Genomic DNA, 27,956 nt, shown 5'->3' on the forward strand with positions numbered 1-27,956 from the left:
GCAGTCACTGTCAGTCACACAGCAGGTTTGAGTATTCGGCTCATTTTAGGAGGCAGGATCACAGGAAGCGTTTTTGAGGTAAGATAATTTGGCAGGAAACTTACTCAAAGCCTTCACTCGAAACTTAAAAGAAGTAACAGTCGTCTCATACTTAAATAGAAACGTTTTAGCCTTTTCTTTTAGCAAGAAAAATCAAAATAAATAGTTTTAAGAACACTAAATGACTTTGTGGTTCATTAGCCGGACTAAAGCGCAGCAAACTGTTTAGCTAATGCTAAGTTGGTTTAACTGTAGATACAGATCTTGTTCCCTGCTAATACACCTTTTATTTTATTTTACACACTGTAGTTTTGAGGGTTTTTTTTAGTGTGTTGCCTTTTAGGAAAATTAATGTGAGATTTATGGTGAAAATAATAACTGGTTCTTGCTACTATGACGTTTAGCGGAAAGCTAATTCGTGTTCTTTATTGGAGGTTAAATTAGCATTTTTAAAAAAGAAATGTATGTTTATCGATTTCTAAAACATAGTTTTTACTGGCATTCAGATTATCAAACGATTGCAGCTTTTTTTTAAAAATCCCACTGTTAAGAAATTTCTTTCTGGTAAAAAAAAAAAAAAAGTCAGCAGGCTTGTAACAAGCTATTATAAGATGGCTATAAATTATGTGTAACACTGATAAATTTTAGGTGATCTTACTAAAAAGGTTAGGTTAGTGTGCTTGTATTATAAAGAAATCACAGCTAATCCCGAACATGAAATGGTGAATATTGTTACAAACATGTCCGTTTAGGTTAGTTTTGCAGATAGTTGGAGCTACTTCCTCGCAGCATGTTTTTTTAATGTTAAGTGATTTAACAGCCGACTAAAATGTGTCTTTAAGGTTTGCGTTTGCCTTTTGTTAAGACCATCACCCGTTTTTCCCACGGAAAGGCGCTTTTGTCTGGGGCGCTAAAGGACCAATTTCATAAACTAACACAGACACAGGCAGTAAAGTGACGGAAGTGTATTATTTCACCTTCAAAATTAAAGATACGTTAAGCGATAGCCTCCTAAACTGGAGTTAAACACTTCTATTATTACTTGATCCGGTATGCCTTTGTAGGAACTGTTTAGTGCTGGCATTATTGTTGTTGTTGTTATTTATAGATTTGTAATTGATTGTAGCTGTGAATAGTAGGTCAAAACTGCTAATACCTTATGAATCATGTTCAATGTTTTTCACGCATTCATTGAGCTGGCTTGTTAAATGCTAGATTTGTTATAAGTGTAAACATAAACAGTATAAAATACTGTTTTACAGACGCTGAGTGTGACAGGGAAACACATGCACAGTAGTGCTTGGATGCTGAAAAGAAAGAAACTCAATGGACTTAAGCATTTTGGCATTTACACAGTGACATTAGCAAGTTGACATCTTTTATCTTTAAATTCCTGTTCTGATTGTTTTTTTTCGTTATCAATTAAAAAAAAATTAAAACGTAAAAGATTTAATTTGAAAGTTCTACCAGGAAGCTTCATCGTTGTGCTCTGTGTGAGTTGACAGCCGTTCAAACGTCGCTGTGGTGGGAGGAGGAGGGAACGATAATAACGGGAGGAGGGCCACCGCGGGGAGAGTATCAACAGCAGGGCTCAAACTAAACGTGTAGTATGCTCTCTTTCTGATGGATCTTGCACCTGTTTGAGGATCAATGTGCTCCAAATCGACCGAGAGCCTTTCAACTTCTTTCTGAACTCTGTTATAAACTCTCCCGCACGATTAAAGGCACTTTGAGAGAGTTTGGACTGAGAAGATTGCGCACATTTAAAAAGAAAAAGAAAGCCAGTGCTTGGAGTGTTTAAATGGACTTTAAATGGACTGATGTCGGAGTCATGAGGGTGGCATGGGTTAATGGATTTTATTGAAGCTGCGAAGAGTTTTTTTTAGAAAGTCTGAGCACCATGGATGTCGAGGAATAACAAGACTTTCTTTTGATCCACGCTCGGACTGAAAGAGGGAAAAAAAATGTGACCACCTGCCTTCTTCTCCCAGCACCTTCTTATTTTTCTTTTAAGTCGTGTATGTGTGTGTGCGTTTGTGGTGTTTGATCTCTCTGAAGAGAAAGGAATAGACGGATAAACTGGGTCTGTAGTAGGAGTCTAAAAGAAGAGCATCAATGGACTGAAACACTGCACTTTCTGCTTCAAGTGAAAAGTGCCTCAAGCAAAGGTAAGGAGCTGGGCGGGCAGAGCTAAAACATCCTCCGCAGGCTAGTCAACACCAAACATCCTGTAGAAGTTTCTTTGTACTAAATCAGCACAGCTTGAATAAGAATATCTGTGAGATTTCTGTCGTCTTAAGGCCATATAACAGGAGCCTTTTGGTTGGTGTTTAAAGTACTCCATTTGGTTCCTTTTGTTATGATTATTGTAAAAAAATTTTAAACTAGTAATTTTGCCATGGTTAATGCCTAGTTTCCAGTTAAAAAATACTTTTGCGATAACACTGTGCACAGAGTCATCTTTGTGCAGGATTTGTTTATGTTTTGGGTAGCACATGCAGCACTTGTAATCCCCGAATGAGTGTTTCCTTCATGTTAAAGCATTATGAATAGGTTTCACACGTTGTAATGACCCTTAAATCAGCACTGTTCCAGTCAAAATACGTTTTTTTGGTTTGTTCTTTATTTAGGCCCCCTCGTCTTAGGTGGCATCGGTCAAACAAAAGGTGTACCTGTTTTGTTTCATATAGCAAGATGGGTGTTGACATAAAGGGCTGTGCATCAAAATTTACTGTAGGGTGCAGCAGTACAGTGGCTTATGGCTTGGTGTTTGCCGTTTTATTTTTGGACTAGTTTATCAGGGTGATGCATGTTATGGGACAGAACCTAGTAGTTCTGTCTAAAGAACCTCGTCGTTTTGTGCTAAAGAGTGCAGCAGCCCTGTGCTTTATACATAATATACAGTGTGTGCTTTGTTGTTTCCCTTCCTTTGTTTTTGTTGTGCTTGCTGATTGGTAAAAAGGGAGGTGCATAGGGGTACAGATCACTACTGATGCCTTGTAGTCCCCTCTGTTAGAAAATCACTTTAAAGATTATGCTTGCTTTCAAATTGGAAAGAAATATATGTGCTATTTCCCCCCAAAAAGCACACTACTCTACACTACTCTGCTATTTTCACATGCACTAGTGTTTGCAACAGCGAGGTTTTTTTTGTTTTGTTTTTAAATTGCTTTTGCATTATTTACACTGAGGGAGCACTAAAAGCAGTTTTGCATTTTACTGCTAGAATCCTTAAAGTCTATGTTCAGCAGTCTCAGCTTAACAAAGTCTGTGTGTGTCAGATCCCAGCCCGGGTGTCATTTTACACACGGATATCCCCCCATAATTCAGCAAGCCTTGACATTTTACTGGAATATTGCATTGTTCAAAACACTATGTGGCAAACTGTCCCCTGTAGGCAGATTGTCAGGCTGCAGGAAATTGATTGCACCGAGGAGCAAATTATTCATGAGTCGAAAGTGGTTACTGAAAATGATTCTGTTATTGTGTGTAAGATGGAGCGTCTGCTCCTCCATGGTGAATTTAAGCCTGTGACAGTACTGAGGGATATACAGGAAAGTACATGTAGTAAAGCATAAAGATTAAAGAGAGGGTCTAATAAACTATTTCAAGCTTTGCAGTGTTTCATATTTGGATGCTGTTGCATGTAATAGATCTCAATTTTGACAGCTTTTCCTCTAAGCAGAGAAATGAGCAGCATGCCATTAACATACTGAAAAAGGCCAGTTCTGTGGACGTCCTTTGAGTCTCATTGATCTCCAAGTTAGGCGTGTGCTTCATGGCTGGACCCCAGAGTTTGTGACCTTTGCTTTTAGACCATTGGTTTCTTTCACTGTCTTGTTTTGAAAGAAACTTTATGGGACTGACCTGGTCCTGAAAGTTTGTTGGGGGGCAGGGAGACTTACAAGAGTGATGTTAGATGCCTTGCTTTACTCAGCACTTACCGTTCCCCTGGGATGTCTGAGTGAGTATTATCCTAGGATAAAACAAAACATGAAATTAAACCACTCATGCATGAAGCAGTAATCTGCAGCAGTATTTGGCTGCTGATAAAGTGCAGAGTAAAGGTAATACTGTTTTGATGTGCGACTGAAAACGTTCAACCACGGCAAGCAAAGTTTTTCCTGGCTCGGAACGGACCTTTGGGAGAAGAGTAAGCATGTAAGCACGAATGAGCTTGTGTTACCTTATTTGACAGAAATCTAAGAATTTTCTTGGTATTTTCCAGCGTTTGATAAACACAGATGTCCTTGTTTAGCAAAGGAAACCCTTATTTAAACAAAGTAGTGAAAAAAAATATTACAGTGTTGGGAGTGGGGGTTTCCTTTGGATTTGGATAAAACTTGTGGATAAAAACAACAAAAAGCTCCCTGTGCAGGAAAAACCCTGGTTCAGTTATCAGTGTTGTTGTGCTAGGTGTTAGGTTACTAACGATTACTATGTTAATCCATATAAACTAGGCTTTCCCCGAGAGCACAGGACTCTACTCTCGTGCCCAATGTGTGCTAAGCTCATTTCCTTTAGTTAAAGTTAATGTCAATACCATTTCTGAGCTTGGTTACAGTGCCAGGGACAAAATCCATGAATCGATCGCTACGCCGTGCGTGCTTGTCCAACCAGTCTGCTTTGGATTACTGATTTTTCAAACCCATTCCTGCGTTAATGATGGTTCACATCTTTGTTCTGGATGGCTGCGTGTTATTTTTACATCTGTATCAGAGTCTTGTGCGTACCTGTTAAAGTTTCTACTTGAGCAACACTTGTAGTTCCTGCTACAGGCTGGTTTGTGCTGATGCCACGACCTGTCAGGATTAACAAGGATTACTAAGAGAGTAATGCTGCTGCTTATCAGGCCTGTATCTGTCACTGGCATCACTGATGGATCTGCTTAGGTACCGGTGGATAACGCTCACACACCCATTAGGTCAGGAGTTCACTTTTTGTGACAAGTTTTAACACGAGCGTCACAGAAAACATCAGAGAATATGATAATTTACTCGTCATTTATAGGCCGAAAAAAGACAGCTGAAAAGATCACTTCATTACTCATGGTTACTCCTGCATGTTTAAAAGTGCACCTTTCTTTTTGTGCATTATTCAGCTCATGTCTGAATAACATAATAGTGTGACACAGATGACAGCCATTGGAAGAGCTCACGCCCACCAGCTGTTACAGTTGACAGGTTGACATCAGCTTGCATTTACTGTTGATGTCATGTCAGATTTCAGACATGTTCGTTCATCCGTGAGAAATGGCACCCTTTTAATGCTTCTTATATTATTAAATATGAATTTGGAGGGTGTGAGGGTCTTTGATTTTACTTTTTGAGTCAAGTACCGGCGCTGTAGTTGTTACTACAGGTTTTGCAAAATTTTGAAAGTTAGTGGAGATCAGAAAGACCTTGAGCAAAACCCCTTAAATAAACCCCAGGTTACCTGGGTTTGTCAAAGCATCACGCGCCTACTTTTTCTCCACCAGAAGAAATTATAGAATCCCAGACGGCAGACTTGTGTGACTTGGCTTACCAGTGATTGATCACTGAACAGCTAGATGACAGACTGTCCTTGATTTGCCTCACGAATTTGATCTCTAATTCAATTACACTATTAACACTCAAAGCAGCAGGGCGGGATTAGACTGGGTGTTACAAATGGCCTGTCCAGAAGGCTAAGTCATGACTAGATCCAAAGCAATCTGTGTCAGTGAAATCCAGCATACACGCATACACGTTACAGAGCCGACAGTCTTATGCTGAAGCTTGGTTTTTTTATTTTTATTCTTGTTTTGTCTTCTCTGTTTTCTTTTTCTAAACACACAAAGGTTGTATTTTTCTTTAGTCAAGCTGGCTTTTCATCCCCCGAGAGGTCACTACTCTCATGATGAGTTAGCGTGTAAGACGTTTTACATGCAAGTATACTAATGTCTGTGCTTTTACTGTAGAACAGGAGCTGTTTTCTTCACACGTTAGTTATATACGTGAATCATGGTTGCTTAAAGGTAGTAATTGGCTTAGTCCAATGAGATAAATAGAAAAAGTTCCTGTGGTTAAATGTTTAGTGGCTTGTTTCAGTTTAAGTGTACTCATTTTAACATCTGGGCTCCCTTTGAAGCCCTCTCTGTTCACATGCCAATTAAATGGCCTTCCTCTGCTCCACTGCCTGAGGAAATAATCTGGTGTCCTCCTGCACCTGCAGACAAAGCCCCCACCCATCTGCCCCACAGGCTTCCCCTGTATGTGGTTGTTTCCACATGAAAGTCCTATATCCCGGTCTAGGAGCACATGCAAGTTAGGACGTATTTATTAGTTTTTTATTTTGTCAAAGTAACTGTGGAGCTGGTAGATAAGACAGTCGAGTGGTGCACAAACACTTCCCACATTTGTTGGCTGTCAGAAGTGACACAAAAAGAACAAAATCAGTGTCTTTATTTCTTTAATCCATTGTAAGAGTGCTGTTTATCCGTCACCCCTACTGACCAGCATTATTCCCACAGTCAGAGTAATCCGCCCTTATTTTTAGTGCACTGAAATTATTTTGTCATCCAAAAACTAATGACTATTTCCCAGACTTGCCCCTGACCACCCTCCTCTTCTTTGCTTGTGCAACCACATTCTTGCCTCTCTGTTTGCTTTAGAAAGGTGCAGCATAAAAGTTATTACTACTACCGCATCTCTCCCCCGGCTCAGCAGAAACGTTGTTGGTGTTGGTCAAGTGCGAGGAGATAAAAGCATCTTTGTGCTGTTCTATTCTGGGCTGTTTGTTTGCTCATGTGCCGCCAAGAGACTAAAGGTCTCAGTCAAATGAGTCAGACGCCCTGTGTTTCTGCAGTGAATCTCTGGTTGTAGCAGCGGCCAATATCCAACACCTCGCTGCTTTCTAAAAATACTCTCCGCCTTATATTACCTAAATGAACTTAAAGTAATAAGCTGGTATTAGGAGTACTGAATGACTTAAGGGAAGTGTGCGAAGGCTTCCGTTATGTTTGAAGGTCAGCAACTTAAACTTGTGCCTGCAATCCAATTTGAAGTAGAGGGCCTTGTGGTTCGCTCCAGCTGTTCTCTTTGTTCACTGGGAAGGAGGTCGGCAAGTCGTGAAAAAGTCCGGTCTGTGAGGCTTGTGAAAATGAAACAGTGTTAACAATATAACATCTGGAGCTGGGCGGTGCACCTTTCAATATTGCTCGTCTAACCTGTCAATTGCTGTTGGCCTATTTAGCATTTGACGAGACCTTCTGGATGAGCTGGACCAATCACAAGGACCAGGTTAATCTGTACGTACACCTAGAGTCTTGTAAAGTCCTTCTCTGTGGCCACACATAAACACACACATACACACACTTTGGCCTGTGCAATAAAACATCTACAAGATTCAGACTCCAAGCAATTGCCCTGTCTATTTGTAGCACTTGTTGAAGTAGCTTATTTACCTTAATCCAACCACAGCGCACACGTACAATTTTCCCCAGGACGATGTGTTTTGAAAGAATATGGTTATTTATAAACCAAGAAGCATCTGGAATGCAGTGCAGTTGTTGGCTAATGAGTTGATGTTAACTCGAGGGGTGGGGGGATTACATTTATCTGAGGGGGGATGTGAGGGATGTACTTGTGCAGCGGGGGGATCTGTGAACAGTACAGCAGTATTCTGATGAGGAGTAATCGGTATGTGTGGTCTTCCTTTTCAGGTTGGGAGATGTGTGAAGGAGTGTGACGGACGGCCATGGGACTGGAGAGACAGTGGCTTCAGGCTGTCACCACTGCTGTAGCCATTTGTCTGCTAAGTAAGTATGCCAATGCAAATACTGAGCCATTGCATATATTAACAGTGCATTTGTGTATTTTATTTCTCCTTGTTGAGCTTTCAGAGATTTTTTGCCTTTGGATTTCTTAGAATAACCCCCCAATACACCTGAACTGTCGTGTCATGAATTGAGCACACACACAGGAAAAGCAAACAATTGTAGATCTTTTTTCTGCTAACGTGATAAAACTGATTCCAAAATATGAGGCCCGATTATGCAACAATGACATTGAAACATTATTTAACATGTCCACATAGGGCTTATGTAGTATTACTGTACAGATTAACAGTGATAACAGTCTTCTTTATTGGATCACGCTTCTTCATCGTGCTTCACCGTTTTGCTCCTTATCGCCAATCTTTAGCGACTGAAATCTCTTTCACGACACTCTTAATAACACCTTCAACTTTAAATTTCAGCTTCAATTTTAATTTGTTGAAAGTGGTAAAATGTTTGAATATTTACTCTGTGGCAGGGCAATGGAAATAACAGCTGGTTGTCAGAGAAAATGAGATTGGAGAGGTGATCATAAGATGTTTAAATATGCATATGCTGCACATTGCTTTGGACAGTTGTGTCCTGTCTTGGAACAAATGTAACTTTTCCTAACATTTGCTAATGTGAAGCTTAGTTTGATAATACATTTTCAGTCAATACTGCCTCCTTTGTTAAAAAATAGGCCACTTTATGTTAACTTCTTCATTCAGACCCACCCACAACACTGATGGATTGAGTCTTGGCATGTGCACGTACAGGGCTTGTTGCACACGAGGTACTGAAGTGAAGTGTTGCCACACTTTTGTCTTGTAGTAAGAGGAGTGCATGTCTGTGTGTGGTTCACAATACTACAGCAAGTAGTAGCTATCACTGCCCTTTGCTCTCAGGCTCAGAGAGAGAGCTTGTATGTATTTATTGAATGTATTTATTGAAGTGTAGACCATTTACCAAACACTTTTTTTGCGAGCTGAGTAATGGACAGAAGCGATATGCAAAGGCATAATCTTGATGCTGAAAGTGATACTTAAATGTTACTCAGTCTGATCTTGTGAGATTGCTGCTGTGGCTTATATGGGAAGCGACCAGGGTGCACACTCAAACATAAAGCTGATACATTCATATGCCAGCAGATTAATGGAAAGGAGTGCTTGTCTGAAAGGGGATTAAGCCAACCAGTTGTTTTGCTCCATTTTGCAGTTTGTTTACATATTTTCACCAAAGTTGTTGCCAAATCTTTTACCTGCACTAACAAAGCTTGGATGCTTTGCAAAGCAGCTGGCATATGCTAATGTTTTGTTTCTGCACGCAGTTTGAATGACACCATGATGACTATGGCACTGATCCAATTCCCTTGTGCTAGAGAGAGTGAAGAGGAGGGGTTACAGCTCAGACATGAGTGGACGAGAGAGGATGGGGACAAAATCCAACTTAAATAATATCTCTGGGTGTGGATTTAGATCAATCCTGGATTTATGCTACCCCCCAACCCTCAGCACGCTTCTGTGTGTGCGTGCTTGTGTTTGCAAGGGGGAGTGATGGTGGTGGGATTGATTGTGCTGGCCCATAGACCATGTGTGGACCCCAGGGGGTAGTGGGAGGTCGACTGGAGCGGCCACAGAGCGTCCTGCTGCCCTGCATCAGAGTATCGCCACCAACCCCCACCCTCTGAGATTAAAGTAATCACCAGGCCAGATGAGTAGCAGAGCAAACACTGGCACCCAGTCGCTCACACACCCACATGAGCACATGGCAGCAAAGGGAGATGGGATAGAGACAGGAGAGACTGCTCCAGGTGTCACTAATGGGATTGCTTTGTGTTTGCAGGCTTTGCAGCAATACGATCTTGTCACCAAATGGCACATGGATGTTTTACATGCCCTCAGATGGCCCGGCTTTTAACAGTCTGGGAAAGTCATATGCAATGTCCACTTCAGAAGAGCATTCATGACACTGTTATGACTCTTTCCACCAGGTTTTCTCTGTCAGGGCCTCTCGCTGCCTGTGTGGTCACAAGCTCTTGTCTTCTCGTCCCTCAAGTTCCCCTCAACTTCTTATCATAGCAAACAATTTTCACAGAAACCAATGACCAGAAGATTTCAAGGAATGTTAATTTAGCTACTTTGGTAGCCATTACTCACTTCAACTGGCCTTGAGCTGCATGATTTATGTGTTTACTCAGATGTGCGCTGTTTTATGGACTTTGCACTGTCAGAAAATGTCTGCAGGGAAACGAGTGCTTTATCCCGCTGATATGCTGTTGTCTTTACAGGTGTGTCTCAAGGTGCAGCATCGTTGGTTCGTGCCCGAGAGGGGAGCTCCGCAGAGTTAAGCTGTAGCCTCGCTCCTACATCCAGTGAAGCCACCACCCCAAGCCTCTTTCCACTACATGTGGTGGAGTGGGTGCGCCTTGGTTACAGCGTTCCTGTCCTCATCAAATTTGGAGTGTATGCTCCTCGTGTTCATCCCAACTACAAGGGTAAGCTTTATTCGGATCTGCTCAGTCATGCACTCCTTTCAGGAAACTGATGAAAGACTTATTACTTGGTTGACAGCGCAACCCCCTGAAGTAGAGGTAGATTCCCTTGAAGACCTCACGTCGTGTAAATCTTTCTTCGCCTGCTTTTTGTGGTTCCACTCCCATAAGTGAGCTTTAAAAGCAAGTAGGAAATAGAGAAAAAGCCAACAACGTAAAAGTCTCTGATCAGCGGACAGATTGCTCAGGTCGTGTTTCAGAAGACTTTTTTTGTGAGGGGAGGGGGTAAAACTTCCTTAGCTCATTTGTCTTGTGTGGGCAAAGATAGACATAAGGAGGTTACAGTGGTAGTTTTGAACTACTGGGGAGGGGAAGTTTGGATCAAACAATACCCTAAAAAGATAATCCGTCCAGAGCACGGTCCCTGTAATTACAGCTGGTGTTCAGTCTGTGTGTTTCCAGAGTGCAGTTATACTGCAGAGGAAAGGGGAAGGATGAGAATGGATGTGTTTTAGTGGAGGCAGTAAAGGGTGGGGGGGTGGGGCAGCTGAGCAATAACAAGGGGGGTACCAGTAACGCTGCTCACAAGGGGATTAGGAGTGTAGGTGGGGGCTTGGTGGTCTGATGACAGTGTTTTATTAGTATGCTGAGAGGTGACCCAGTAAGGGGAGATTGTTGTGCTGGAAGGAGGATGGATGAAGCAATCGGAATAATGGGAGTTTTCTTGCTGGAGCCCTATAATCCTGTCATTGTCTACCAGGGGACAAAAGACAAAAAAGGGGTATCACAACCTCCCATTGCTTTGCCAAAGCCAACAGGACTAGTAGGACACCCCAAATCCCATGCAGTCCCAACTAGGTCACAGAAATGTACAGAGAACCTCGCTGGATTTGTTATGTGAGGACATACAGGAGGTGCTCAGAGAATCAAGCTGCTGATTTAGAAACATGTTTTCAGCTTTGGACGACTCTAGAACCCCACTGAACATTTACAGCGGTCGAAGCACAAATCATGCTCCCACCCCCCAACCCCCAAAACATGCAATTGGACTAAATATGTTTAGCGGTCTTGTAGGCCGTTAACCATATTATTGTTTAGGAGCAGCCATCTGATACACATGCAGCCATAATGAAGTAAAGAATGCAGCAGAGACGTAGCTCAGAGTTCAAGAATGTTTAGGGGGTGTCTCCGTGTTTCTGGCAAATTCACCCGTTGCGTGTACTTGTCTGGTGCGGGCTTTTCCCCAGTCTGCATTAGATCCTCATACCTCCCCTCCCACTGAAGGCAGATGGCAGCATGTGAAGCGTGTCAGTGTTGTGGGTCTAATGTATTCTACTCTCAAATTAAAAATGTTGTGGGATTTCAGCTTTAACCACAAGACGGTGAAGTCGGCCACCATTTCCTGGTCTTTGTCTTGGCTTGTTTGAGGACAGGAACAGGAGAATGAGGATGATTTAATTTTAAGGCTTAAGATCAAGAAACGGTTACGAGATCAAGATAATGAATTATGGGGAAAGAATTACATTGTTGTTCAGTATTTGCAGCATAATGGCCACTTCCATTAGAGCTAAGTAAGGTATCAGACTTGAATTTGTAATACTAAATAAGTATTTAGTGAAGAAAAAGCACTACCAATGGGCTGTCTGCCCTTTGTCTGCTGCTTTGTGTCAAGCTCACTGAGGCTATTAACAATTTTAATCTGGGCAAGTTGTATCTCCATTTCCTTTTTCATCTCATTAAACCACCATCTTTTTGATAATGATATCAGGTGTCTCTAAGATTGCACTCTGCATTTGAGGAGTGTCCCAACTAGACACCAGCCTGTCCAGGTCTCAGAGACCATCTCTCGTGTCCTCTCGAGAGAATATCCAGTTCGTGCCGCTCACTCCTCTGCCTCTCTGTTTCACACACAGCATGCCATGGAGATCTGAACATTAGTCAGCTCAGAACAAAGAGCAAACAGCCAAATAAACTCTGACTGACACACTGCTGTTATATTTGTTGAGACAATATGTTGGAGTCTTGCGGTGTCAGGATGGTTTACCGTTGCAAGTCTAGATCAAATACGTCCTGTGTGCTGAAGTAAATGAGTGGCGATTGTGAGCGTGGGGGGGGACTCTGACCTGAGGTTAGAAGGATAATAGGCAAACCCCGAGATCTCAGCAGGCCTCCATCACACTCTCAGTGTGACCTCGAACAGTGGAGAAGTTAAAGCCTGCATTTGTCACACACACACACGAGACAAGTTTTTATACCCGAGTATGTACAGACAGTCTTTCCCCTGATAAACTTATATGGAATTTCATATTAACTCACTGAGCTTTAGCAAACAACGCTCTGTTTGAGAACTCCAAAAGCAGAAAATAGATCACTGAAATGTGAAACTGAGGGCTCCATGATCTTCAACCAGTTTTTCTGCTATAACTAGACCAGCGTGATGAACAGCAAACAATGGCACAATAGAAGAAGAATACATAGCTGCAACTTGGGGATTTCATGTTCACGAGCTTAGAGCAGCAGGCCACCACAGAGGCCCTGTTACCTCATACCTTAGGTTAGGCAGCTAGGCACATATTAAATCTGTGAGATACAGTCCAAGGGCTTCAAACAGCTTCCATAAAGACTTGTAGGGGAATAGCTCAAGTAACCAATGCTCACTATAAGGAAAAACTTCAGCAAAATCTGGTTTTCTACCTGCAACTTTGCCTACAACAAGTTTGATATTCACAAATTATGGCATGTCTAACTGAACAACTTTAAAATTTAACAACTGGCAATTATTAACATCAGCGTTATCTCTTCCTGAACCGAAAACAGCTCAAGATCAACTTCTGCACTGGAAAACAGCCCAAATACATCTCACAGCACCGACCTACGGATTTTAATTTCAGAGATTTTAATATTAAAACTAATACTTTTTCATTGCGATCATGTGTAAGAGCTAATGCCTGTGATAAGTTGAGTTCCCATTGTAGTGAAATTCAGCACGTGAGCCGTGTGTGCTCGCTCGGCCAGAGTTGGGCAGAACAAGAGGGACAGAGTTAACTGTAATCTATCTCACGACAAAGAGCTATTCATAAGAGGGTTTAACTGATTAGGGGGACAGGAGGATTGAAGAGAGAAATTTGGGGGAACGGGAGGGGTGAGCTGTCAGAGGCAGGGGGTCGGTCTCAGACTTATGATTGTATTCAAATCAGAACACGTCCCACAATGCACTTCTGCCCGGCTCTCTTATGCACATACGAGTAGACAAAGAAAAGCAGCGCTGGTGCTTCTCCAAACAGAATAATCTTTCTTCCTCACTCGCTATTGTCTGGCATAAAATTCACAGTACTCCATGCATTACTTTGTCAGTAACTTCCAGTGGGAACTCAAAAGGCTAAAAATCACATGTTGGTTCATTCTGTCGGAACAATTAAAACCTTGTGCCGACGCTACGGTAGTCACAACAATAGGCAAAGAAAGTGCTGTGCATCATAAATGTAAGTGTGAAATATGATGTGTTGCACTGCAGAGGTTTCACTTGCAGAAAAAGATGCATTAATCTAAACAGGAGATCAGATCAGTGAGGTGAAGCCAGCTACCGGCCAGTGGCATGGCTATAAAAGAACAGTTGCGCCTAACCTGCCACCCACTAGGCGAGAACCTGACAGGCTAATATGAGCAGGGTGCGTTTCGGAGCTTCAAACAGCGCTGCTGGATTAGCGTTTCCATTTTCTTCCCATTGGCTGCACTGCAGAGCAGCTCAACCTGTTGGAAACAAGTGCTCATTTTAAGATAGACTGTAGCTGTCATGCGATTGCTGCTGGAGCAAAAACAGTGAGGAGGAAGAGGAAGAGGAGGAGGAGGGTTGAGATGAGATGGAGGAGCAGTTATGGTTTCAGCAATCCTCTCCCTGAGTGCCATAGAGCCTAATCATGTTTGTCTCTCGAGGACTCGCGGACATTGTGCTGATGTAGGACCAGGGAGAGTGATGAATGGCGTCTGTTGGAGCACAGAGGTCAGGAAGGTCAACCTCTCATTGGTTGCCTGTGGATTATTGATGAACCAAATTCGACTAACCTCTCTGTAACCTCTTGCTCAGTTCCTCTGGATTTAATAACAGGAAGTGTTTTTCACTGGTGTGGTTTATAATTTTCCCAGGTTTTGTATTCAGCTGTTGCAGAATATGTGCATTGTGTCTGAGAGAGAAAATCAGCCTTTCAGTGAACATCCTTAGGGTAGAGCACCTGCCGAGTGCCATCTGAGATTTCAGTTCACGTCCGAAGATGCAACATTCATATTTAAATAAAGCAACATTTGTCACGCAGCCTCCGTGTGTGCTCGGCCTCTTTTTGTGCTTCTCATTCATTTCTCTCACTCTTCCTTCTGCTCTTGGATGTGACACAAGATCCCCCGCCCCCTTCCAATTGTAATTTCTCAAATCTGTGACAGTACAATCCCCCCTCCCTCCGCTCGCATGATCGACCCGTGTTTGGCCGTGGCGTGTTTCTGCAGCAACTGAATTCAAATCTAAACCTACAGCCCGTGCTTTTCTTGGTCTAGTCTCTATGGTAACCTGAGAGAATGGGGGGGGGGGGCTTCCATGTCTTTGTGGTGACGGATAAGAGGGAGGCTACGGGAAAGGGTTAAGTGTTCAGCAGTGAAACCCAAATTTCCCTGTGTAGACTCAGGGGGCAGGGCACTCAGATTTTGAAAATCAACATGTGTACACACCCACGTGTTTCTGCAAGATCAGTGCCCGGGGCAGACGGACACGTTATAGCACCAAATCAGATGGATTTTTTTAAGTATCCCATAAGGTGGAAGTCAAAAAGAGGATGATGCTGCGCCTTCTCTTGTCCTGCAGTTGCTGATTAATTGCAGGTCTAATTAGAAAAAGTGGAAAAGGAAACAAGAAGCTCGGGAGAGGATCCTAAGGATCAGGATAGGAGAAAAAATACCCAAAGTTATCCTGTAGCTGTTATCATCTAGCCCTGCCCAGTTGTTTGAAAGATGCTGAGCTGAAATCAGAGGTATTCATTTTATGGAGCCTCTAAGTAACACTTGCCTGTCTTCCGGGAGGTCAGTCAATCATTAAACCTAGCTATTTAGCACAGCAACTGCCCCAGTCAGGAATGCAGGGTTAATTGTTAGCCATTGTTGCCTGTCTTTACTCTCAGTGTGTGTTTCACCCAGTCTTTAGGCCATATACAGAGTTAAATGACTTTCATAGCTGCCAGGCTCTCTCCAGACGCTGCTGTCTGGAGAGAGCTGGTGTGAATAGTGACGATATTGTATTTCTTGCGATATTGTTGCTTCAGGGTTGCAGGGCATTCAACGATTCTGTCCTGTTGAGCTGGAGAAGATGATATCTATGCTGGCTGCTACTTTTCTTTTTTTTTTGCAATGCTTTACTATTATTACTTTGCAGAGATGATTGATTATGACACTTTATCTAAGCAACGTGTTAGGAGCAAGCAAGAATTACAGGACGCTGGACACTGATGGGTCACTGTTTACTTTCAAACTGCTTTGGCAGGGCCTGGTATGAGCAACGTGTGTGTTTCCTTCCTGCACGCATCCTCCTGTCTTTTAAAACTCTGTGATTGAAGGGCAAGAAAAGAGTTCATTGAGAGACTGAATAAAAGGAGGGGGTGTACCCTGAAACCAGGCTGCAGTCACCAGGCAACCAGCAGATCAAGTTTCAAAGCCTGACAAGGAGTTGTAAGAAGTACAGAGAAGAGGAGAGGGAGCAGAGCAGGGGCTGTGTGTGACAGGAAAATGTGTGTGCGTGCTTGTGCGTGGATCCATCTGCCTTTTAATGGCGTTCACACACGAGTTCAGAGCGTGCATCTGCCAGGCCCTTACATTGTTTACTACTGTCCATTGCCCCCGCCTAACAAAAAACGGCTTATTTTTATCACACACTGCGGTGGGTTTCTCCTTTAAGCTTAAACTGCATTCAAGTATTCCTGGCATACTCATCTTAGCTCTCCACTTCACCAACCAAACCCTAAATGACAGGACAAAATCTGTCATCTTGCACATCGTTATAATCATCACTGTAGTGATTAGTGTCTTTCAACTCTGTCTCAGGGCCACTGACTTCTCATCACTTGAGCTGCAAATTTTCTTAATTATTGGTTTTGTTACTCGCTGCAAACATTCGAGCTACAGTTGCTCTTCGCACTGTTCGTGGGTGTGTCTGTGACTTTGATCGTGCCCATTGTGACACTGGGTCCTGAGCATGATAAGCCCTTTCCTGCATATGCTGACTCTGCCTGTCTGCTTGCGTGTATGTGCTGACTCTTTCTCTGTCCCCCTCACCCCTCCTCTCACAGGCCGTGTGTCTCTGACCCGGGGCGCCTCTCTGCTGATAGAACGGCTGACCCTGGAGGACGAAGGCTGGTTCGAATGCCGCATCCTGCTCCTGGAGAGCAAAACCGACGACTTTCGAAATGGCACATGGACCTTCCTCTCCATCACAGGTGCAGCACCGCAGGGTTTTGGGGACTCGAGAGCTGCTCCTTTCGTTGCTCATCACTGGCACTGTCCTTATTTAGAACAGCTACAGCATGGGGCCTGGCTTGGACTCTGAAGGCCCTGGCAAGCTGAATAGTGTTATTCCAGTGTATGAAGAGGTTCTAAGTGACATACCTTGCACCCAGTAATCACATCATGTCTGTCTGTGCCTAGCCTGCTGTGCAGTAAGGCTGGCTTTTAGAATGGCACTGTATCCTTGGTTTGTGTTTTACATGCAAAAAGCTTTTAACCCACGTACATCTCCGGCTCTCTCACCTGCACTGGTTATGTTGTGGAACACTTAGAAGTTAAAATGAAAGTGTGACGTGAGTATTAGATATGATTGTAAGCCTACATCAGGATCGACGTCAAGGCTTATTTTTGGAACACAACAGTGTTGCATTGTGCATAAATTGGAATCTGTTTAGAGTATTAGACACTGACAGTGATGATATTTTTAATGCAGAGATTGCATATATTTTTCAGCATGGCAGTGTTGTGTAGACATATGTGCCTCTGTCTGCCAGTTGGGCGCTTACTAGTTATTGTGCTACAATTACAACGTGTCTAGCTAAATATATTCACAGTAACTTATGAAAATCTCTCCTTGTCGCCACTTCATATCCATGCCTGTCTCCACACACTTGTCAGAGCCTGAAATGACTTACCACTGAGTTCTAATGTAGTTTTAGAGGAGCCACAGGTGGTACTTCTAAACCACAGCAAATCATATCTGTTCCTTTGGATTAGCTGTTGGAGTAGTTCTCCATTTTAAAGTTCCTTTATGTGTCCTTTATGAGTATGTGGATGAAAATAAGTGGTCTATTTGATCTGTCTTTGTTTCAGCTCCACCCGTGTTTATTAAGACACCGCCAACTTTTGTGGAGGTTCTGCTCGGTGACTCGCTGACTCTCAGCTGTGGAGCCCATGGCAACCCTCGACCAACTGTCGTCTGGCATAAAGACGAGAGCCTAATTGAGAAACATGAGAAAATAAAAGTGAGGGGGATTAACAGATGGCATTTTCAGTATTCTAATTAAATACTTAATAATTAGCATTTTCTGCAGCTTTGATTTTTCTTTGAAACAACCTGCTTTGTTGTTCTCTTCATCTCTGCCTCATAGTCTTCCTCTCCCGTTCCATCTTTGTCTTTGATCGTCTTTACCTTGGCCTCTTTTCAGGTGCTCAATGGTAGCTTGTCTTTGGCCTCTGTCACACGAAATATTTCTGGAGTTTATAAATGTCACGTGTCCAACTCAGAGGGGAACCTCACCCACTACACGCAGCTGCAGGTCAAAGGTCAGTGTTTAACTATAAGTCATTGTAGACAGGTGTAATCTCTGCCTACCTCACGATAAGCAACAGCACAAATCATGTTTAGTGAAATTGTCAATGTATATTTTTTTACAACACTTAAACATGCTGCTTAAACCATGGATAAATATAATAGTGTATAGTGCCACCTACAGTCTTTTCCTTGCATTGCAGCAATTTAACATTAAAAAAAAAAGTTCTCCCGCCATCATCAGTTGTCCATTAATTCTGGTCATTCTCGTCTGTCTTGTGCTTTGTACAGGCCCTCCAATCATCCTCATTTCCCCAGAGGACACCACTCTCAACATGTCCCAGGATGCAGTTCTGCAGTGTCAGGCTGATGCCTACCCATCAAATCTGACATATGAATGGTTGAAGCAAGGACAGAATGTTTACCATATTGAGTGAGTCCATCATTTCAAAATATCCATTAATATTTTTAAAACAGCCCTCGGACAGATTGGCGACCTGTCTACGGTGTTCCCCGCCTCTCGCCCTATGGCAGCTGGATAGGCGCCATCCCCCTGTGACCCTAAATTGGTTAAGCAGAAGAAAACGGATGGATGGGTCTCAATGCAGAACCTTTTAAAATTAATAATATTTTAGTTGCTTCAGCAAAGTGTTTTTGTGTCAGTTATTTTGAACGCCTCTTCAAATGTTTATCTTTTTGGTTTCAGATCACTTAAGTCTCGAGTGAAGGTTTTGGTGGATGGAACACTTCTTATCCCTAATCTCATCCCGGAAGATGCTGGAAACTACACCTGTATCCCAACAAATGGGATACTGAGCCCACCCTCAGCCTCTGCCCATCTGAAAGTTAAACGTTAGTCTCTTATCCTGCTGGCATTTTTGTGGTTGCACTTACCAGCGTTCCCTGTGAAATGAGCACTGTAGTAATTTTTTGTGAGTGATTTTTCTTCTGTCATTTTAGATCCTGCGCGTGTAGGCCGAATGCTGCGGGAAACATATTTGCCCGTAGGCATGGAGGGGGTCATTGTCTGTCCTGTCCAAGCCGATCCCCCTGTGCTGTACGTCAACTGGACCAAAGACGGGAACGTTTTAAATCCTGATAATGTAAGTCATGCGCCATGAAATTGAAATGTTTCACTGAGTAGAGATTTTCACCAAAGGGAGTTTGGAATCAATCTTTGTACCTATCCAGTACCCAGGTTGGATGGTGAACTCAGAGGGCTCAGTATTTATAGCGACAGCCAATGACAATGCTGTGGGTATGTACACCTGTACGCCTTATAACAGCTATGGCACCATGGGGCAGTCTGAACCCACCCGTGTCATCTTAAAGGTAAGGCTGTTGTTCTCAACTCAAGTCTTTAGTATCAGGAAGATGATGCACACTAATTAACGGGCAAAAGTAAAAAGGCTCTTTCCGTCCTCCAGGACCCACCATCGTTCCGCGTGCCTCCTCGACCTGAGTATTTCCAGGAGGTGGGCCGGGAGTTGATCATCCCCTGTGAAGCCAGTGGAGACCCTGCTCCAAACGTGACATGGAGCAAGGTACGGGAAATTCTCACGGATGCAGCAACGCGTACGTATTAATTCCTTATTTTAACTAATCTGTGTCCTCCCTCACAGATTGGCCCTACGCCTCGCTCCCCATACACTGTGTTGGCTAACGGCTCCCTCCTGCTGCAGCCAGTTAGTAAAGATCACCACGGGGGTTGGGAGTGCCTGGCCACTAATCGTGTAGCCACTGTCAGTGCAGGCACAGTGGTCATGGTGCTGGGTGAGTGATCAACCGCATCTCTGCAATAAATATGTGACTCCTGCATTCACTGAATTCAAGTGTACTGCCAGCAGTTCAAAGTGACGTTCTCCTCCTCAGGCACCAGCCCTCACGCTGTGTCCTCAGTGTTTGTCACCACAGAGGTGAACCAGGCAAACGTGTCCTGGGTGCCAGGCTTTGATGGTGGATTCACCCAGAAATTCACTGTCTGGTCAGTGACATAAAATACATAAAATATCACACAATAGTTAGATCCATTTTTTTTTTTGACTGTTTTGTTTTTCTTCCAGGGTCAAGCAGGCATCCAGGGGGAAACATGAATGGGCGTCTTTGCCAGTGCCAACATCTAAAAACTACCTGCTGGTGACTGGGCTACTTGCCGCCACTGGCTATCAGTTCAGCGTCCTACCTCAGAATAAGCTCGGCTCTGGACCTTTCAGCGAAATTATAACTGTGCGAACTCAAGGTTTGTACAACTGAACTTATGCTTTGGGTTTGATTACCTCTTACACTTTTTACTACGAGTATTTATAAGTATTAACTTATACTTTGCTTTCTTACCAGCTGTGCCAACAGAAGCTCCTACAGCTGTCACCACTCTCCCAATTCTGGATCCTCCCATATTCCTGTCAGCCAACCGGACCGAGCAAGGCGTTCTGCTGCGATGGTTTCCTCCCGAAGCTCCATTTTCTCCACTGACAGGTTATGTACTGCAGGCCCGCAGGGATCAGGGGCAGTGGGTCATCCTCACCAGCAACATCAGCGCCAATCAGAGTGACCTGCTTGTTCAGGGACTGCTGAGGGTAAGTTCTTATACTTAATTGTTTTATATGAAATTAAAGTTATACTGATTTTTTATGAAAAGCCACTCTTTAAATGAGTGCTAGTTTATGTCTATAATAAAAATCCTGATCCGTCTCTCTCAGGACTCGAATTATGATCTGAGGCTTATGTCTCGCTGCAATAAAGTGCTCAGTGAGCCCAGCGAGTCTGTCAATGTATCCACCATCGGTATGTGGCTTTGTACAAATTACTAAAAGCATTACACCCCTCAAGTTGATAACTGCTGGAATTAGTGGCCTCTGACTGGTCTGATTACAGGGATGGAGGTTTACCCCCTGCGCCCAAGTCTCTTGGAGGTTATCCCTGAGCCGCTGTTGGCTGGTGTGTTAGCTGGAGTGTGCTTCCTGTTTGTGGCCATCGTTCTGTCTTTGGTGACAGCATGCTACATGAGTCAGAGGAGACAGCGCCAGCGCAGGAAGAGAAGACAAGGTAAAGTGTGATTTAATCATACAAACACAAGTTTTAAATTTGAAAGTTTGAGCACGTATACTTTTCCCAAGTTTAAGTTAATTATAAGATTTGAGAGTTTCATCCGTGCTGGTGTCTGATATTTTTTCCTTTCCTTACATTTTGGCAGATCTGCCATCTGCACTTCAGAAGAGCACATCTCAAGAGTAAGTGTAGGAATCCCCCTATTTATATTGTATTTGAAATAGACCACATGCAGTAATATTTATTTATGGTGCTGTTGTAAAGCTTATTTTCTAATTGATATATGATTATTATGTGCATGTGATAAAACGGTAAAGGCAGCTATTTTTATTCTCTGTTACCACGGAAGAAGCTGAGCACAATCTTCAGCTTTAATCAACTTTAACAGCAATTTATTTCCTGTCTGACTTTCTCAGAGTTCGCTCACCCCCTCGCAGTCCAGACAGTGTCCTGAAGCTGAAGCTGTGTCCACCACTTCCTTTCTTTCCCAACTCGTCCTGCTCACAGTCCGATCGATCCTCGTTTGACAGGGGAAGTCACGGCGAATACCACGACCAACGGAAGCAACTCTTGTCCAATTCTTCTCCGCCACCTCATTACACACTCTTTGAGAGTCACCTGGGGTCTCAGGCGCCCTCACCAAGTGCTCTGGAGTCCATTTCCAGAGGTCCGGATGGACGCTTCATTGTCCAGCCACTGCCAGAGGGTTCTAGTCCCTCGAATAGAAAACATTTAAAGAAGACTGTCCTACAAAGTAATGGTGGAGCTGGTGGGGCAAGTGGCTCAGGAAGCAGCAGGACATCCTTTAGGGACTCTGCAAAGTCGAGCATTTTAAGCTCAGAGAAAGATGAGAGGAAGGATTCTCCTCTCACGGTGGATGTCCCGGAGCTGAGCAGGCCTCCTTCCTCCCCTGGAAGAGTACGGGCCATGGCCAGAAACTTCTCCCGTCATGGCTGCTTTTATTCTGATGACGAGCAAAGCTCAGAGGCTCTTTTAGAAAGAGCCAGCTTTTATTCAGACAACAGTGAGAAGAAATCCAGTGATCCTCTGAGGAGGTATCGCATGACAGGACACACAGAAGACCTGCTGCCCTCCTTTGGAAGGAGGACAAAGCTTCTGGATAGAGACACAGACAGGCTGCAGCCTTCAAGCTATGAGCCTATGGAGAGTCAGTTGACTAATAACAGCACCTTAGTCTCACAACTTGACAGTGAGCTGGAGAGGGATAACATTAACAAGTGTGTCCAGCTGGCAAAAGAGAGGGAAGAAATGGAGAGAGAGCTAAAGAGCTATACAGCTGAGCAAAGAAGTCGAAATCGTGGGAGAGATGAACATCAGACTAATAAAACAGAAAGTCCTCAGAGGGATGAGCCTGAGTCAGAAGAAGAACCTGTATGGAAACCACAAGATGTTAGTATCAGACAGAAACATAGGCCTTTGGGTCAAACAAGTCGCGTGTCTGACTATAGGAGAGCGTGCTACTTTGGCAACACAAGCAGTCCCATGGACCGGCTCCCCATGTCTCGCATTCAGTGGGACATTAGCCCTGTAACATCTGTGACCAGCCTTATTCCTGTACAGACTCCTCAGGAGACCGCATCGCCCAGGCCACGGCGTCCTCGCCTCTGTAGAGAAACCACCGAGGACTCGCTTGCTGTTGATTCATCACGGTCTCCGGTCACCCAGAACACCTCTCTCCCCACAATCTCCCCTGATGTTACCAGTGAACCCCCTTCTATGTGTGTCGACGAACCAGATCGAGCGCGGTCACTGAGTCCTCAGGGAAATCCTGATATATACATGAAGTCCATCAATGAGCAGGACATAATGGAAAAGACACAGCATGAAGATATTGCAGGACGGAGGTCAAGGCATTCGTATGCTTATGGAGGCACTCATCTCTGGGAGACAGCTGCCAAAAGTCCTTCATTAATGAGTGAGAGGCCTGAAAGTTCAGCTTCTTCACCTTGTAATCAGCCTGAGAGACCTGCAGACACAGACTACACATCCACAAGGGATCCCAGTACCTCCAGTTACTCTACTTTGCCTTATGAGCATCACAAAGTGGGGCCAAAGGCTAAAGGGAGAGAGACTCCAGTCCAGGATGACCGACGAAGTCCAGGATTTTACTCTGACTTAGAGAAAGAAGGAATCCGAGCACGCTCCCGGAGGAGCGACAGATGCCTTTTCTCTGACAGCCCTAGCCCCATATCATCCTTAACTCTCGTGGAAGAAGCCGAGAGCGACCAGTCTCAATTTTCTGTCCCCAGAATGTCAGACTCCTTCAAGGCCAAGCCCACAGCTCAATCTCCCAAAATGTCCCCACTCCAGACAAGTGCAATTCTCGAGTATCTGAGCCTTCCTGGTTTTATTGAAATGAGTGTGGATGAGCCTGTGGAAGAAGTCACAGACAGCAAAGGGGAAAACTCAGAACTAAAGCCAGAAAAATCAGTGGTGGCTAAACCTGATGTAGTTCCTAAAAACTGGGAGGTTCATGTTCAGGAAAACCGTGAAACTGGCTCAAACCAAGAAGCGGTTTGCTTTAAACAAACTCATTCTGCAGGCGCTGCTGAGGCCAGCTTTGACACTAGTAAAAAACAAGATTATGGACGTTCCCGCCATGGGGAAGCTAGAGTAAGATTTCCTGATGACCCAAAACCATTCTCACCTGGCCCAGAAAAAACTAGCAAGCAGCTCTATGATGAGAAAACAAAGATTCATGTTGGAAATAAGAGCACATACAGGCCCGAATCCAGACTTGGGTCCAGGTCAGCTCACACCTTGTACAGTGCAGCTAAAGGCATGGCGGATATAGTGTCAAAACACTCGCAGAGTTTTGTAGACAGTAGTGAGTCTTTATCAGAGCAATCCCAAAGACAAGCTTCTCAGGGCAGCAGGACTAATAACATTGTATCGCGTATAAATCAAGCCCCTGTGCCATTTCTAAAGAAATCCTTAAGCATAGGTCCCTGCAGGACTCTTTCAGGTATGGGACAGCCTCGTCCTTTTCTAAAGAAATCTATCAGCCTGGGCCCACAGAGGTGGGAGCACTTTGAGAGCCCAAGGACTTATATTTCTGAGAGATGCTACTGGGATGAATTCCCAAACCCAGACGTCAGGGTGAAGTCCTATAGTTTGGGTCGCACACCGCCTTCCCTCCCCAGGCCAGGCCCCTCCTGGAGGGAGTATGTCCCGTTCAGGCGCCCCAGCATGGGCAGCTTAGAGAGGCCTCATCACGCACAAAGATCTTTAGCTAGTCCTTCCTACCTCACGCCTGCTGCGTATCTACCCAGACAAACCTCAGTCTCCCCACTGATGGAACCCTCCGATCCACGACGGCAAGCTACCGTTTTCCCAGAATCCTCCAGATGGTCCCCCACTTATCCTGAAGCTCTGAGGTCTGTCCAACATAAATATGTCCCCATGCCCTCCTCTATCCCCATCCCCCACTACCAGCACCAGCACTGGGCAGGATCCAGAGGGGATGGCCTGAAACCCATGGACTCAAGGAGAGGTCCTCCGAGGTCCTACCTGCCCAGGGGCATTAGCTGGCCTTCACCTTACTACGCCCCTTTCCCACCACGAGAGGGAGAGATCTACAGGCATCCTGACAGGATGATGGGGAGGGGAGGGGAGACCGAGATCCGGGAAGGCAGAGAAATCAGGGAGGGGGGCAGGGCCAGTTATGCCAGTCAGAGCAGTGGTAGAGGGAGTGCTGGACTCTTCCGGCAGTCCCTGTCCATCACTCCCACGCTGCTCAGCTCCCCAGAAACCACAGAGGAAAATGAGCGTCACAGAGCTGACATGGATTTGCCTGAGAGGAGAGCGAAAAGGTGAAACACCGTCACACCTGAAAAAGCAAAACAAACTGGAGCGTCCTCACGGCTGAAGGACTTCTTTCTGTTGCCAAAATAACATTAATATTGTCATTTTACTTGTTGGTAATTGCTTTTATTCTTACCACCTTGTTTTGTGTGTCTAGAAGGAACACATCAGTAGATGAGAGTTATGAGTGGGACTCTGCTGATGCCTGTGTGGACTCTGAGGTCCTGGAGGCCACAAAGTTTGATCAGTCACAAACAGGTTTACAGAGAGGCAGTCGGGATCAAGCCGGTGGCCTCCAGGATCAGCGGTTCAAAGGTGACTATTTCTGTTACTTTTCTTCTTTATGTTGCATGTTTCCTTATGAGTGAAATGCTTAGGCAGGATTCACACGGATGTGTTTCATGCTTCGGTGCTCTCACTTTTCATGCACTTTGATATTACCCCGACTAATTTGCTAGTTACATTAAATCTGGTGACATCACATGTTGCCAAACTAATTATGGATCCATTGCTTTGCTTTTGAAATGCCAGTGCAGGCGTCACATCACATTTATTCCGATTTTCCAGAAATCGTGTTAAGAAAATATCCTGAGAGAGCGATGTGCCCGTTTGTGCAGTTCATCGTCAACAAAAAGAAGAAGTCCATCATTGTATTGAATAATTAACCTCACCTGCAACCACTTGTGGCAGATGACTCAGCCAGGTGGAGGTTTCTTCCTGTTAAAAGGGAGTTTTTCTTTCCCACTGTCACCAAGTAGTTTTTCACAGGGGTCATGAGATTTTTGGGGTTTCTCTCTATTATTATAGTGTTTTTATCTTACAATATAAAACGTCTTAAGGCGATTATTGTTGTGAATTGGCACTATCTAAATAAAAGTGAATAGAACAAAGTTTATAAGAGCCAGCTGGGAAACAACCACCGTCAAGCACTGAAGCAGCATATCCATGTGAATCCTGCCTTACAGTGATGGCTGCATGTGTTCATCCTGTGCCCTCGTGCTGTGATTATTGTGAGCTTGTCCCATGACATGCCCATCCATGCATTTCCTGTGCCTCACCTCACCCACCCCCCCAGGCCCGTCTCCCTCAGTCAGCCCGCCAGTTTTCAATCCACCTCGATGCCAGTTCAGCCGCTCTCTAAGTGAAGCACGTTTCAACGCTCTCCGCCTGGAGTACGAAGAGTACAGGCGTGCTCAGGAATCCATCTGTTCCCGTGAGCCCTGCGTCACCCCTGGCCACGATTCAGACTCTGACTCCAGCTCAGCACTGCTCTAGCAGCTTAACTCGGTCCGTTATTCTGCCTGCCCTCTCGCCTTCTTCCTCCTTTCTCCACCTCTCACTGGTCGCCTTGCTTGCACCATCTTCTTGCCTGCTTTCATATCATTGATGTGCAGTGAAGTTGTGCTTGATTAAAACGTTCTGATTATATTTAAATTCCTTTAACCTGGCCCTTCAAGGTTCGTGTAATGCTAAACTCCTGTGTTTTTGTCTTTCACAGGTACCTCTAAGGGAGATATCAAATAGCAGTTTTAATGAATTAACGACAGCGCTGTGGTCACCACACAGTCACACCTCACTGGAGCTTTGTTATGTGAATCCTCTTTTAAAATGGACATTGCTCATCAAATGTAAGACAGCAACTCTTCGGTTGTTTTTGGATTGCGTATTCTTTTTCTTGTCTTGTTGTTCCATTGTGCTTTGCATAATGAAGCTGAAAAGGAATTATTTATTTTTCTTACAAAGTGCGTGCAGCTGTGTTTGAGGTTTTATTTTGTAATCTTGACAATCAGGCCCAAAGGAATGAAAAGTTTAGGGAGGCTTAAAAATTTTTTTACAGTCCACAGCTCAGAAAGACCTGCTTTATAAAAGCAACAGCCTGCTACGTATTTGGACTGTTTAAGACGCTCCTTTAGTAAAAAAAAAAAAAAAGGGGGAAGTTTGAGCAGTGTCTGTGTCTCTAATGTCGCCTGTGATACCAATCAAACAGCACTAAAAACAGTTTCTTCCCACTCCCACTTAATGAGACTAAGTACTTAAACAATAATAATAGTACTTGCAGTTTAAATAATGCTAAGGCTTCCTGCAATTTGTGTTACTGATCCTTTACAAGAATTTGCTCACTTCCTGCTATGACTCGCCCTTTGGTTGCCTAAAATTATGTGTCCCACATATTATCTGTCCCAGTAACATCCTCCCATTGAGCTCTTATTAATCAGTTCACCTAAAATCTTGCCCCTGTATTTGTTAAAAATGTATAAATGTTTATATATAGTTTATTGTGAATGATTGAATGTTGTATTGTGTACAGTCCTCTTCAAAGAAAAACGCTTCTTTACTCCACCTGAGTCAGTCAGACTTTACCTCTGCGATTTATGAATAACAGATACTGTAAGACTTGATAAGATACACAGGGAAATTTATTTTTGCCTTATTTTATTCACATCACCCTGAATGACAGTGGAGAGGTTTCGAGTGGCGGGATGTATTCAAACAAAAACCGGAGGATTCACACTGATCGAACACCTTCTCCTCACACAATGAGTATTTGTGTATATTTATTGAAGCGACTTACGATATGCAACGATGTTTACAATTCACATCCTCGATGTGAAGGCAGCACTGTGAATATTTCATCGACTTCTGATTCTGTATTTGAAGTCTGTTATGAATTTTGTGCCCGTTTTTTTGTTTGTTTTGGGGTTTTTTTTTTTACCGAACAGAAGACGCTTTTGTACATCACCTGACAAACAGAGATCTAAAGAATATCTTTGTAGCTATAGTTTGGGATTTGTACTATATTTACTTTCCTAACCCAGATGAAAATGCATTTCTGACGATGGCTTTGGAAGCTCTGTATAAACTGGAAATTTTTATATCTTACCACCTGGCTGTTTTTTGTCATTTTTATATGTTTGTAATGAATAAATTGTTTTATTCAGAATGCATCAGACTGAAAGAGTGTTGACTGATTTTCTTTTCTAAAC

General features: G+C 43.8%; 2 protein-coding genes across 6 annotated transcripts in view; one reads left to right on the forward strand and one right to left on the reverse strand.

Moving 5' to 3' along the window:
• The window catches only part of adra1aa (adrenoceptor alpha 1Aa), a 37,836-nt gene extending 37,225 nt beyond the window's left edge, over positions 1-611 (reverse strand). The window contains exon 1 of the mRNA XM_082554676.1: positions 105-611. The gene's annotated coding sequence lies outside the window, so the exon portion shown is untranslated. The remainder of the gene's footprint in view (positions 1-104) is intronic.
• Positions 5-27,911, forward strand: igsf9b (immunoglobulin superfamily, member 9b). 5 transcript variants are annotated; one of them, XM_082554662.1, is made up of 23 exons: positions 41-78; positions 7,255-7,309; positions 7,724-7,819; positions 10,107-10,313; positions 16,634-16,780; positions 17,661-17,812; positions 17,996-18,113; positions 18,391-18,532; positions 18,806-18,951; positions 19,060-19,202; positions 19,291-19,431; positions 19,527-19,643; positions 19,722-19,872; positions 19,972-20,083; positions 20,163-20,338; positions 20,437-20,675; positions 20,799-20,883; positions 20,974-21,144; positions 21,293-21,329; positions 21,564-24,980; positions 25,130-25,287; positions 26,048-26,259; positions 26,471-27,911. In XM_082554662.1, exons 3-22 carry the CDS (start codon positions 7,759-7,761, stop codon positions 26,245-26,247), a joined length of 6,120 nt encoding a protein of 2,039 aa, XP_082410788.1. In that variant the 5' UTR covers positions 41-78; positions 7,255-7,309; positions 7,724-7,758; the 3' UTR covers positions 26,248-26,259; positions 26,471-27,911. The 5 variants fall into 5 exon arrangements, with proteins under 5 accessions (XP_082410787.1, XP_082410791.1, XP_082410788.1 ...); XM_082554664.1 differs by lacking the exon at positions 41-78 and adding an exon at positions 1,606-2,207; XM_082554661.1 differs by lacking the exon at positions 7,255-7,309 and having other exon boundaries at positions 5-78.
• Positions 27,912-27,956: the final 45 nt, after the last annotated feature.

The sequence above is a fragment of the Aulonocara stuartgranti genome (assembly GCF_965226115.1).
Source record: "Aulonocara stuartgranti genome assembly, chromosome: 12".
Taxonomy (NCBI): Eukaryota; Metazoa; Chordata; class Actinopteri; order Cichliformes; family Cichlidae; genus Aulonocara; species Aulonocara stuartgranti.